The sequence below is a fragment of the Saccoglossus kowalevskii genome, chromosome 19 (assembly GCF_978046115.1).
Source record: "Saccoglossus kowalevskii chromosome 19, keSacKowa6.1, whole genome shotgun sequence".
NCBI classification, from domain to species: Eukaryota; Metazoa; Hemichordata; class Enteropneusta; family Harrimaniidae; genus Saccoglossus; species Saccoglossus kowalevskii.
The window spans coordinates 19,999,293-20,013,417 of NC_140659.1; the positions used below are offsets into that span (position 1 = coordinate 19,999,293).

At 34.2% G+C, this 14,125-nt stretch overlaps 1 protein-coding gene across 1 annotated transcript; it reads left to right on the top strand.

The window, feature by feature from the left end:
- The first annotated feature begins 476 nt into the window (after positions 1 to 476).
- LOC102804709 (uncharacterized) lies at positions 477 to 13,614 on the top strand. Its single transcript, XM_078011230.2, has 3 exons — positions 477 to 641; positions 7,780 to 7,851; positions 13,121 to 13,614. The coding sequence occupies exons 1-3, from the start codon at positions 542 to 544 to the stop codon at positions 13,219 to 13,221; spliced, it is 273 nt and encodes a 90-aa protein (XP_077867356.1). The 5' UTR covers positions 477 to 541; the 3' UTR covers positions 13,222 to 13,614.
- Positions 13,615 to 14,125: the final 511 nt, after the last annotated feature.

Genomic DNA, 14,125 nt, shown 5'->3' on the forward strand with positions numbered 1-14,125 from the left:
TTTAATAGAAAATGTGTATTTTTTAACATCGTTTTTTAATACAGCATGTTGAGGACAAAATGAATTATGATTTATTGTCAAATAAAATTTAGCTTTTACAACATATTGTATAGTATTCGCTCGTTAAAAAAAAACACTATTGCGCATGTGCCATGACTATTATTGTTACCTACCAAAACACACGTAAAAATTGCATGGCGTCAAGCACCATATTAACGCGTGGGAGTCGTCACCTGCGCATGTGGCAAACGGCCGTAGCGTGCCGTGTTTACAAACAAGCGTCTACCCATGAGCATTTTTGTGTTTAGCGTGCGTTGTTACCCAGGGTCTTGACGACCTCTCCGTTTTAATATTAATTTCGTGTCAAATTTAATATTTGGTGATCGTTGCCCCACGCCTCAGTATATGACACACACCCCCAAACCGGTCTACATAGCAGAATATTTTACCGTAGATGGCGCAGTCACATTCCATCAAGGTTGCGGTTAATAGGAAAGCAACAACGAGCTCAACAAACATACAATGGTTCTTGAAATTTAAAATGGCGACCAGGGGTTCACCGTCATCGCCTGCTCGGAATGAACCAAGAAAAGCGTTATTCCGTTCACCAGCTCCTTTCGAAGATAACCAGTCAACACCAGGTAGGTATGACACAAAACGCTGTCTTTAGGCGAAACATTCCAACTATAAGGAATCACTGTGAACGAAAAACGCCCAACCAGCGGTCTTTTGCTCACTGTTTAAATCGTGTTTTGCAAACAAAATAGCAACATTGATAGTTGAAATGTAACAGTTTTGACAAACCAGTGAGCTATATTGCAATATTATTGGTTGGTTTGCTTTTTTGTTTCAAGTAACAACCAGACAAGACTAAAAGACAAAATTCAGTATCACTTTGTAGAGTCGAGGTTATCAGCTATGTTATTGTTACTTGTCTTGAGTCAGTCGTTGTTAAAGTTCCAACAAATGACATGAATCATGCCATAACTGGCTCAATAATTCCTCAAATTTGGTCACTTTCTGTTGTGGTCATCAGTGTTATATTTTAACTTTAAATCGTGTGTTGGGATGGCATTAGTTTGTTTTTCCCACAAATCAAACTAAACAAAGCAACTACTCAAATTGATTAGTTCAGGCGTAGTTTCGCATAATATGAGGTTGTCATGAGAACACTGCAAAGTATGAATGAAGGTAATATGCCTACAAGAAAATATGCGCCTGTTGATATGCGATCCCATACTGCCTTTGTGTATGCTTTTGCGATGATCTCAAAATAAATATATTATTATAGTTCTTTTTCCTGTTTGTAGTAATAATTTAATGAGATAACAGCCCAAATAGTGAACGAAAAGTATGACTTGACTTTTCTGTATATGACTACGTATAGTATAGAAACCCAGTGGAAAATAAACAGAGGTGCAAACTGCGACTGCAAACTTTATCGATAATCCAGAATGCAGTCCCGGAAGAAAAAGTGACGAATATTTTAACCCCTTAGTCATTATTTTAAAATACATTATTTTATTAAAAATATTACCAAATGAATTTTTAGTATACTACTGGTACTGTGTGTACTTATGACGGTTGTATGCGATTCGGGGGCTTAGAGTAAATTGTATCGTGCTTTCACATTACTGTATCAGCCATTTTGTTTAATGATTTTACACTTTTTTTTGTTGATGATTAGGCTATCTTTATCACAGATTAGTACATCTTTTGTTTCAAATGTTTACCCGCGACACGCATCCAATGAAAAGAACATGGTTTGTTTCCTAACCATATTTTTTAGTAACTGTAGTTTCAGTATGGCCCTATAAAAGTTATGCCCTATAAGCAATCGGATTGGCCGATCATTCAAAAATTTTGAATACAGACACCAAGTGGGATAACACTAAGTTTTACATACATGTACTACAGGATATTTAAAATTGAATTAGAACATGAGAAATACCCATATTTGTAGGTTACAGTACTTAAAAGATATGTAATGGATGTACATCCATTTGATACGATACAATAGATGATTTTCCCTTTACTGCAACATATTGCATGGTACAAATGTCTGTCACAAAAATCAATAATTTCATTTTACGTTTGATTTCATGCATAACACAGATTTCGTAGTGAACAGAATATGATGAGACATCGTCCACTGCAAAAGATTGCCCATGGGTGATGTTTGAGCACCTGGGGGATCTATTGGTTCTGCAAAAACAAATACTGTGAAAAACTTTATTTTCACGTATGAGAAATAAAAGGTCAGATAGCGCGATTTTATTTTCACGCAAAACAGTGTCATCATTCCCTTTGTTTTCTTGGTGCATAGATTTCATTTTTTGCATGCTTTGTGGACAAAAATGAAAAAAAAACATTCCTGCAATAGCATTTCGTAACAGATTTATTTTTAATGAATAACAGTTTTTGGTGTCATTAACACAAAAGTAAAATCATTATCATTTTTTTTATTTTTACATATTTGATGCATCATCTTACAAGGATTAGGAAAATAAAATAAAAATATGGGTTTACCTTATTCAGTTCAGAGAAAATTGATCAATAAAATACAGTGAAAATGGCATGTTTCTGTTTTAGGTCATTTTACCACTGTTTTCTATGGCAGGAAATATCCTCAACATTTTTCTCGGTCACATATGGTAAAAAAACATTTATAGTGTCTTACAATGTACTTTTTGATATCCAGATGTATTAACAAAATTGACAATATTTTTAGTTGGTTTTTAATGAGAAAATGTGTTTTCAGTGTGGTCTTTGGAAACCGCTGCTAAAATGTTATTTATTTTTTAATCAGATTGACAATGAATCAAAATAAGTTCATATATTATTGACAATACTGAAACAATATATCAAAGTTGTACATTAAATCACTTACAAGTAGAAAAAGTAAGTAAGCAACCGACAGCCTGTATAAAAGGGGGGGCTGTGATTGGCTGTTACTTACGCGAGATTTGAACGGGACTTACATAGGCGTCGGATCAGATGTAGGTAAGGCGGAATTAAAAAAAATCAAAATCAAAGTAAAATAATAAAATAAAAGGGCATTAATAACAAAAGTATTAAAAAATAAAATTAAAATAAGTTTATAGCCAAAATAATTAAAGCCCGTACACTACATCAGATTTTAATCCGATTGGAATTACGGTACAAAAACACAATTTACTTTGGAGGCTCTGCACACATGTTAACAATCCCATGTTAAATACGTCGCCATCTTGATAGGCTTTTATGTGTCTCTTCCCATAATCAGTGTTCTCCACAAATAAAATTTAAAGAGGGGCGGCGGGTGCACATTTGCATATAATTAGCATATCTAATAAGAGGTTTCTTAATAACATCGTCGGGACAGCTGTTTACCGAAAACAAAGGAGGGTGCTAAAGATAAACAGGGGCGCTACAAGTTAAAGAGGGGCGCAAATAAATTAAAGAGGGGCGCTGCGCCCCTCTTAAACCCCTTGTGGAGAACACTGTATAATAGTATAGTGTGACATAATTTTCTAGTCCCATCTCATGACTGAATTCAACAAATTATATGTACTCGACTCTTAGCATTTTATGTGACATTAGCCTTGTAGGGTCACTTTGGTCATGCAATAGGTGATTTTCCGTACAATTGCAAGATTTCGCGAGATGCATGAAAGACACGCGCCGAACGTCTGCCGGGAAAAATCGAACAATTTGATTTTGAACTCTTAATTTCTTTATTTTGTAGCTCATATTGACTGGCCGATCTTCGACAGTGGAATGTTGCTTCCGAAATTGCCTATCATCAAATGTGGACAGCACATTACTAAGCATGGAAATGTCCCCCAAAATACTTTAACATTTGTCGAATCCCACGCGATGTTTGACGCCACTAAGATGCTATGACCTTTGTTTGTCCTGTTTTTACGTTCGATTTCACGCATAACGCGTGATTCTCGCAGTGAACAGAAAACAATATTTCGATAAGATTTGCTCATCTTTATGTGGTTATATTCAAAACAAAACAAGTGTTCAAAACCTCAGCTATTGCTGCTATTAAGGCACTTAGTTCTATGACTTTTTCCATCCTATGAAATTCCCTCCCCCAAAATATGACATTGTCCAAAACATAGCAAGACGAAGTTTCAGATATGGTCATACTTCTATCAAAACATACAGAAATTGTGTTATAAAATCACAACAAAAACTCGAGTTTATGATAACCAAATTCGATCATTCCAGTTTTCATTCAAAATCAACTGTGGTGCTTTATGTTTGTGACAGTGTTCTCTCCAAGATTTTAGTTGAGAGGGGTGGCTAATTTGCATAATAATGAGCACATAATTTACATAAATTTTTGTAGTGTTACTTTTCACAAATTGCCTATACACCGTATTTCTTTTAGTTTATTCCGATGAGAAAAAAAATTAGAATAAAAATGCGAATCAGTAATCATACCACAAATAATTGTTTTCAGTTTTACATGTATTAGACCACGGTTGTTGTAAATATTAGGACGTTCTTCATGTGTTATTATAATGTATTCACCAAGGCATGTTTACTATTTTTTTTTTACCATGACGTTGAAAGCAAAAGTACTACATCTTCCTTTGTTTGATGCAAAAATAGTTACAAAATATGTAATTGGGAATTCTTGGTTAATTAAAACGATAACAAGTGAATTCTATGAAGAAATATCGTAACGATTTCTATAATCGTAAGACTTCTAACAAATCTATCTATCTATCATCTAGTCTTAAACACTTAAACTACTTTTTTCACAGAAAAAGAAGTTGACTCCTGATCATTGATAAAAATTGCTGTCGTATTTATATTTGTGTTATTCATCCGGATTGTTTATTACCTAACATTAATATTTCAATTTTTTGCTAAATTCATGAAAATTCATGTCATTTTTTTTTAATATTTTTCCTCAAATTTTCATCAAAACCTGTAGTCAATGGTAAATTGTGTTTATTTGGTCTAAAGTTAACAAAAATACTTAAAATTGGGAAAAAGTTTGCATCAACATTTTTGCACAAATCTCATAGTCTATCACATACTGTAAAAGGGTTAATTATTCATTGTGTTTTAATTTTGCTTATTTTGCTGACTGGAAAATGCGCTAAATTAAAACCCAGTGAATATGTAAAATTTGGCATAGAACACATTATCTAAATGATAAAACCGTGAATTTAAAACCCACTGAATATGCCTGAAATGGTAAATCAGCGAAATTTTACAGTACTGTGTTTGTTTCAAATGTCATTGAGCATTATATCATGTGATTAATTATTCGTGAAGTTGTTCAAATTGGACACACATTCAGGTAAACAAAAAACTAAACTAGCAACAGTCGTATTTATCGCTTATTTAGTGTTGAAATAATTTAATAATGGCTTTGTTTAGGCAATTAACTTCCTTGGGATTCGCAACAAATCACTAAAAAGTCACATCGAAGTAGATGCGGTTGGAGTCAAAATTGGCTGCGCACATTGTCGGCATTCAATCTGTTTAATGTGCTGATTGGCATTCTGTAATAATATCAGTTTTATTTCTAGCAAGATTTTGCAAGTGTGACAAACGGTATTGTAAGATCGTTTACTAAGAAGAGTGCTGCCCTTTCTAATATTTCATAATTTGAGGAAAACACAGTTTCTGTATTTGTACTATCATTTGCTATAATAAATATATTAGTAGTTTGTCACAGCTTTTCGTTTTTATAATCCCAGTGATTTGTCTATCGTAAATTACTGTGAAATACGATTGAATATGGTAAATCATCATCAACGTGGGTGTAATTTTACCAAGATGAAACTATTGTAGCTTGTGATAAAATGAATTTATACGACCTTGGTCAAAAGAGAAAACATAAAAATGTATGCCTGTAGGATTATAGGCCTGTAATGATGTCTTTATATTTTTTTATACGAGAGAAAGTACATTTCAGTAATAATTCAGTGTTTTGTATTACCAAATTTTGATCTTTTTTTTTTTTAAATGCTACCAACAGCTGTATTTTATTTCTCCGATTTTACTATGTTTAGCAAAATTTATTTAACTGACACCCAAACCAAATGAAGATATCGTTTGAAACTCTTGATTCACAAAATGAGTTAAAGAGGATGGGTTGTTATCTGCTTACTCATATTAAGCGACTCTAACAACCCTAAAAAACAGAAAGGTTCATGGGTAGATGCTTGTTTGTAACAACAATGCCCATCTGCTGCATGCGCATATGCAGTTGTGACTTGCTCGTTTTAAATCCTCTTGCGAGTCAAAATTATGTGGGCACTGGACTGGGCCACATGGTCAATTTCGACCAATGATCAGGCTGGTGTTGATTTTTTGAAGTTTCTTGTATTTGTCAGAAAAGTAATTTCTGATGCTAAACCAGAATGCAACAATGTTACAATACCTCCATGTCTGTACCTGCTTTTATAGGGCAGAATACAGCGTGTGCAGCACAACATCCATCAGACCCCGCTAAACATGGGCTCCGGTAATCAAGGGGTTTTTAGAAGACCTAATGGAGTGCTACAGTCGTCGCTCTGTGTCATGTTTGATATGCTACCCATATTGACGTATACAACATGTTTCTTTCAATGAAACTTGGTTACTAGTACATAGATGCTCTAAGATAACACACAGACCTGATAAACTAGTTTTTGGCTGAAATCTATGCATAGTATTTTTCACCAATTTTCAGCTGTTACAATATAGGTACTCTGGGATACTCCCCATACGTTATTAATATAAAGTGAAAATCTATGCATATCAATTACCTAATTCACATAAATTTATTATTGATATAGGTACTCTGCAATGATATAGGTACTCTGGGATACTCCCCATACGTTATTAATATAAAGTGAAAATCTATGCATATCAATTACCTAATTTACATAAATTTATTATTGATATAGGTGCTCTGCAATGATGTAGGTACTCTGGGATACTCCCCATACGTTATTAGTATAAAGTGAAAATCTATGCATATCAATTACCTAATTTACATAAATTTATTATTGATATAGGTACTCTGCAATGATGTAGGTACTCTGGGATACTCCCCATACGTTATTAGTATAAAGTGAAAATCTATGCATATCAATTACCTAATTTACATAAATTTATTATTGATATAGGTACTCTGCAATGATATAGGTACTCTGGGATACTCCCCATACGTTATTAGTATAAAGTGAAAATCTATGCATATCAATTACCTAATTTACATAAATTTATTATTGATATAGGTACTCTGCAATGATATAGGTACTCTGGGATACTCCCCATACGTTATTAGTATAAAGTGAAAATCTATGCATATCAATTACCTAATTTACATAAATTTATTATTGATATAGGTACTCTGCAATGATATAGGTACTCTGGGATACTCCCCATACGTTATTAGTATAAAGTGAAAATCTATGCATATCAATTACCTAATTTACATAAATTTATTATTCTGTTAATATTTTGAAAATTTGTTGGTAGTATCATTAAATCAGGTTGCTTTTACATTGTGCATCTCAAAAAGCAGGGGTGTATTAGCTGACATGTTCTCTATTTCTACTTTGTATGCCTCCAATACCTCCTCAGCACATGGGAGTTCTTTTTTTGATTATGCTTGTGCTGGTTTGTAGGATACTCATTAGTGTTTCCATTATGGAGAATACTCACTAGAGATGAGATCATTAAATTTGTTCGTATTAAAGTAGAATATTGAATCTAGATTGTTAATAATTGTGTGTCAGTACATCTGCTATAATAAATGTTTATTTTCTCATACAGTCATAGATCATGTGATTGCTGTCTTGTGTGTGGAAAGGGATATGGAACAATGTCTTAAAACAACACAAAAAGGTACTGTCATTTTTCATTAATATTTAACATGTATGAATATGATTTACTTTTTGCTAGGTTGTGTCTTCATTGAAGATTGTTACGAATAATTTCAGACAGAGTTGATCCATGGGAGTTTGGATATTCAAATTCATGGTGCTCTCCACTAACATAGAAACTCCGTGTTGACAAGCACTGTGATATAGCCTTGTTCATTGGTGCCTTCATTGTAGACATTTCTAATCTGGGGAATAAACCAAAGTTTTATTCATACGCTCCTGTCCCTCCAACTTAAATTTTTGTTGTTGAAAATGTAGTTGTCCAATAAATTTTATTGATTTTTAATCTAAACAAATTACCGGGGTACTACTAGACTACCTACAGTACAGTTCTCGCGGAAGCTTTGGCTTTTGTGGCATCATTGTCGCCTACGCATGGCTTCATTGTCGCCTCAGCATCGCATCATTGTGGCATCAGCTTCGCGTCATTGAAAATTGAAGCTACGTTCGCCTCGCTATTTTGTAGCATCATCGTGGCCTCAGCTTCGCAGTCTCATGGCATCAACATGGCATCAGCTTCAACTTATTGTGACATGAGTATGACCTCGTTATTTGCACGCAGAAGGGCAGTAAACAAAAACATGTACAGAAGTTCGATATGTAATCGATTTGAAATTCAAGGCGAATAAAATAATATGATCAAGAGTAAAATGACATTTTAAAAAGATATCTTGTTTAATTATTTTAGTGTTGCGAGTATTGGGCACCAAAAACTTTGCGAAGTACATTACAATCGGCAAGGTGACGAGTTCCATATTGACTAGAAGGAAAATCGTGATAAATTCAAATCACACGATGCAATCGTCGTTCTGATACAACACAATTTGCTGTATACGAAGTGAAACTGTTCTTGTTATAAATTTACCTTTTTTCGCTCATTTTATTTGCTGCTTGAAGAGCAGATTCGGATTCCTCATTTCGGTGGTATTTTTCTGTGTTTCGTTTAGTTTTAGCCGAGTCCGACCCCATGCCCGGACTACTAAAACATGCAATACAAGCGTATGCCGCCTGCAGCGTCGGCGTCGTCGCCAGTAATCTTGATACAAAGTTCCAAAACAAGTGCGTTCATTTCCAACATATGATTGGATGGTTGTAGTGGCGTCGGTCTGGTGAAATTTGACAAACAATTCTCAAAATTAAGTCACGATCAGTGATCTGGGCTCGATCTATATGTACTTTAAAAGTATTCTCACAAACATATTTTCGAATGAAAACGAGCCACATGCCCTGTAAAAAATCGAATAGGGCTTGACATGCAGAAATAATTTATTGGGCTTCAGAAAAAAAACGTGTCCATTTAGTGTGGCCGTAAATATTTGGTGACCAGCCGATGAACAATTTGAAAATCATGATTCACACGAAAGTCCTTCGATACTGAAAATTATCGACCCCAGTCTGGTTTACCTTATTTCCCAACTTGCAAAACTGATTTGTATCTCAGCCCTGTTTTTTTTCTTTCTTTTTTTGAACTGAGGTAAAATCACATCCGTTTGTCAAAATATACCGATGTTTTTCAGTGAATAATTGCGAAGCCTGTCACAGCACAAACAAAACTTTGTGAATCAACGATGGAGATTGGATGGTACGACGACCCTTCAATTTGCGTTAAATATGTTTTGTTACAACACCATTGATTGGCTGAAAGTCACCTGATCGGAGCACGACCTGGGTCACAGAACCATATTTGTCCGTATTATCAACAGGACTTTGCGAAAAAACCACACCCACATTTTCAACCATCTTAGCGCGGAAGTTGCCAACAAATGTCGAAAACTCGTGAATTTTATGAATTCGAATAAAATAAAGCTAGCGATTCGTAAGACTGCTTAATAATATATCCCCCGATGCTCTTCGATTTTTTTTTTATTTCAAGGTGAGAAATGGATACTAGTAGTTGAAGTTCCATAGATTTCAAGGCGACTATTTAACTGCGACAACTCTACGCTCTGTTGTAGTTTCGCAAGGTAAAACAAAAATACAATAAGTAGTACTTGTTTAATTATTTGGTTGTACAGCCGGCAAATTACGGGACATGATCCCCATGAATTGCGATAAATAAATGCTGGTTGTGTTGAATGACGGACGTCGGGACCGTTTGGAGAAACAAATTATGGTCGGTAGACATTTCAAACAAATGAAATTATTAACGAAAGACGAGATTTTTCTAGGTATTTACGATCATACGGTCATACCAAATATATACAAAATTGACAAATACACAAAGAGGTGTAATAGTAGGTCATTTTTATTTTAGCCTTAGAACTATTTTCTGTCACTCAGTCCACGTCCATGCGTGGGAATTCTATTTAGCTTCATGGTCCTTCGGCTTGTCTTCTGCTTGGGGGAAAACAACAATAATTATACAAATCGTAAACTCAACACAATCAGGAAAAGAAACCCACACAACCATGTTGTACTTCTGTTGAATACATTTTGTAGCAGTGCGTCACGTCGGAATATTGTCTAAAATAAAATATTCAATCCCAGCCAAATCTAGGTCAAAGGGTCAGATTGCGTGCATATAATTATAGATAGTTAAAACAAAAAGTATTTGAACTTTTGACGGTTGTTCAACATCTATGCACGGTTACTAAACTAAACTAGTAACCGTGATCTATGAAAACCAGAAAATTTTTAGTAGTCCAAATTTTTGCACGGTCGAAAATAAAACGGGAATTGACCGGTCAAAAGCGGAAGCGGTCAAGAGGTTTGGGGGAAATGAGTACAGTACTTCTTCGTTTGATGAAGCGATGCTGATGCCACATTGTCGCCATAATGAGGCCACAATGAAGCGAAGCGATAATCGCCTAACTTTTTAATGTCGCGACATTGAAGCGATGCTGAAGCCATAACAATGCCATAATGATGCGATGCTGAAGCGAAGGTGAAGCTGAAGTGAAGCCAAAGCTTCCGCGAGAACTGTACTGTACATGTATTTGGAGGTAAGTAGCAACATATGATACTGCAATTATTTGTACCAATAGGCAACCAGTTTCAGGATTTGGTTGTCCCATGGCAAAATAGGATGCAACCAGACAACTGCCAATGTGAACCCTGCAATCTCTACACATACGTACATGTATTAGCATTTACAATTCTTCATTAAACAAATACTGTTGTGTTTGCTACAAAGCCATTTTTGTCTTTATCATGAAGTATAAAACAATAATCTTAAAATTTACATGTTTTTGTCCATATTACACTTTTAATTGAAAACAATTATCATACTAGGGTAGTCTTAAATTAATGACCTGCTAATTAAGCTTAGACCCAATGAAAATGGTAAATACGGTAGCTATTTGAATGTTTTCCACAGTCCTCTGTCTATGATCATGTGTACAGCTGTTCTTTGATAGCTGTCTTGTTTTAGTGCAACACCCACAGTCACCACCTTTTAAATGTCATCAGTTTATGAGATGAGTATATTCATAGACTGTAAAGAATCAAATGAAAACATGAAATAAATGCAGAAATACCTCATTTATCCACATAGAAGTATTATTTCGCAGAAATTCAAAAGGTTTTATTCAACTCCTTATCATTAGTTCAGTAAAAAAAAATTATCACTCGATAGTTCAAACCGAATCTTAGAATAGTTGTTATATCCAGTATGTCCCATAATGAAAGTCTGTGTTTAAACGTAACCCAGTGGTTGAGACCCCAGGATCAGGAAAAACTTAATTGAATGTTTGCAAACGACTAATTTATGCGTTTCGTAGCTGCTTAAATTTCATTGAGGTACCTTGGTAAGGATTAATTTTTCTTTAATTTTTAAAGCTTGTGAAAAAAGAAATAAAATTTGTTGTGCAAATTAATGTGCGTTAATGTATTCCTGAACATATGTTGATGTGTTGGGTCAGTTCAGGGGTGTAAATAATAAACCATCTGCCAAATAAAAAAAATTACAGCGATGGTAAATCAACTACTTTTTTTTTTTATAAACATGTTTTCCACATGGATTTAGCAGACTTTCGGTAAGCACCCTAAATTTGAATATTCCACACATCCATATTTCTACCTACAACAGTTTGTGATGGTCTTCAAACTAAATCTATGAGTATTACTAATGTACATTTAAAGACAATTTATATTTTCCTTGCCATTGTTTCTTTTTCTGATTTTGTTTATTATCTCATGCCTTTGTGTTTTTCCTTGTTTTGTTCCTGAGCTTATGCCGTTTTTAGCTCCACTGTCGACTTTGTCGAGCGGAGCTTATGAGTGATTGTCCATCGTCGTCGTCTTCCGTGTCAATGTTTTACTTTTTCGACTTCTTAATTTTGATGAATATTTTTGTAATTTTTGGTAAAAAGTGATATTTTTGACTTCTTGTTGAAAACCGCAAGTCCGATTGCTTTGATATTACATATATAGGTACTACATGTGGACCTCTCTCAGGTGTGTTCATTTCATGGTGATATCTTTAATTCTCTAATTTTAGTGAATATTTTTGTAATTTTTAGTAAAAAGTGATATTTTCGACTTCTTGTTATAAACCACAAGTTCGATTGCTTTTATATTACATATATAGGTACTACATGTGGACCTCTTTCAGATTTGTTAATTTCATGGTGATATCTTCAATTATCTAATTTTGATAATTATTTTTGTCATTTTTGGTAAAAAGTGATATTTTTGAATTCTTGTTGAAATCAGCAAGTCTACATATTGTTCATTTTCCAATGATATCTTAGGTACTACATGTGGACCTCTCTCAGGTGTGTTCATTTCATGGTGATATCTTTAATTCTCTAATTTTAGTGAATATTTTTGTAATTTTTAGTAAAAAGTGATATTTTCGACTTCTTGTTATAAACCACAAGTTCGATTGCTTTTATATTACATATATAGGTACTACATGTGGACCTCTTTCAGATTTGTTAATTTCATGGTGATATCTTCAATTATCTAATTTTGATGATTATTTTTGTCATTTTTGGTAAAAAGTGATATTTTTGAATTCTTGTTGAAATTAGCAAGTCTACATATTGTTCATTTTCCAATGATATCTTCTGTTCTTTAATTGAAATGTGCATTGCTATCAGCGGAGCTATCTCAGCCGACAGGCTGCTTGTTTTTTCTTCCTATTTTCGTTTATTATCTCGTGCCATTGTGTGTTTCTCTGATTTTGTTTATGATCTCATGCTATTGTTTTTTCCTGTTTTCATTTATTATCTAATGCTATTGTCTTTTACCCAGTTTTTGTTTATTTCATGCCGATGTTTATTTTACAGAACTACATACGCACAGACTCACACAGATGCGAGATCTTCTTGGGACTTTGCAAGAGAATGAATGGAGGTATAAACCTGTGGAGAAACTGATAGGACTGTGATGTGCACCGTCAATGTATTCACTAACTAATAGCTAGTACTGAAAATAACCAGCTAAAGATCCAGCAATCAAATGAACAACATGAAGTGGACTGCACATTGCCTTCAGAGTAGACAACAGAGCGCCCTCAGAGTTGACAACAGGATGCCTTTAGAGCATCATCAAGGTTGACAATGGAGCACCCATAGAGCGCCCTTACAGTTGGCTGTCAGTAACAATGTCTAGCATTTGAACCGTTTTAACCTTATTTGTTTCTAATTTGTTTATATTATTAAAATTAACTTATTAATTTCATAAAAACATTCTTGTAATTATCTTATCATACAATGCATTGCGTTATACTCACACCATAGATATTTATGCAAATAAAAAACAATTTTTTTACTGAACTGAGGATTTGGCCATTTGGTGAAATTATTATTCTAGTATGAGTTGTGTGATATTACTGCATTAATTTTTATTTGTTTTCCATTGTGACCTTAAAAGCTTTATGTATATGAAGTTCGTAGTAGCAATCATTAATACGAAGTTTGTTTCTTTATATTCAAATGACTTCTTTCAAAATGTAGAACTCAATAATCAACAAAATTATGGAAGCTCACGGCTAACTCGTAAAATTATGGAAATTTTCAAAGCTCTACAACTTCTTGACGCTTTGCTGAATATCTATTAGATAAATGTCAAAATGCAAATAAAAATCAAGGGCACCCAAATTGTTTCCATGGAAACCATGACTTTGGGGAAGGGGTGTGTGCGTGCGTGCGTGCGTGCGTGCGTACGTACGTGCGCCACTGGTGTATCGAGAATTGCTTGTCGGATTTCAGTGAAACATGGTACATGGAGATGCTATGGGACAATACACAGACTTGATTAGTTTTTTCGATTGAATGTTAATCTGATTTGCA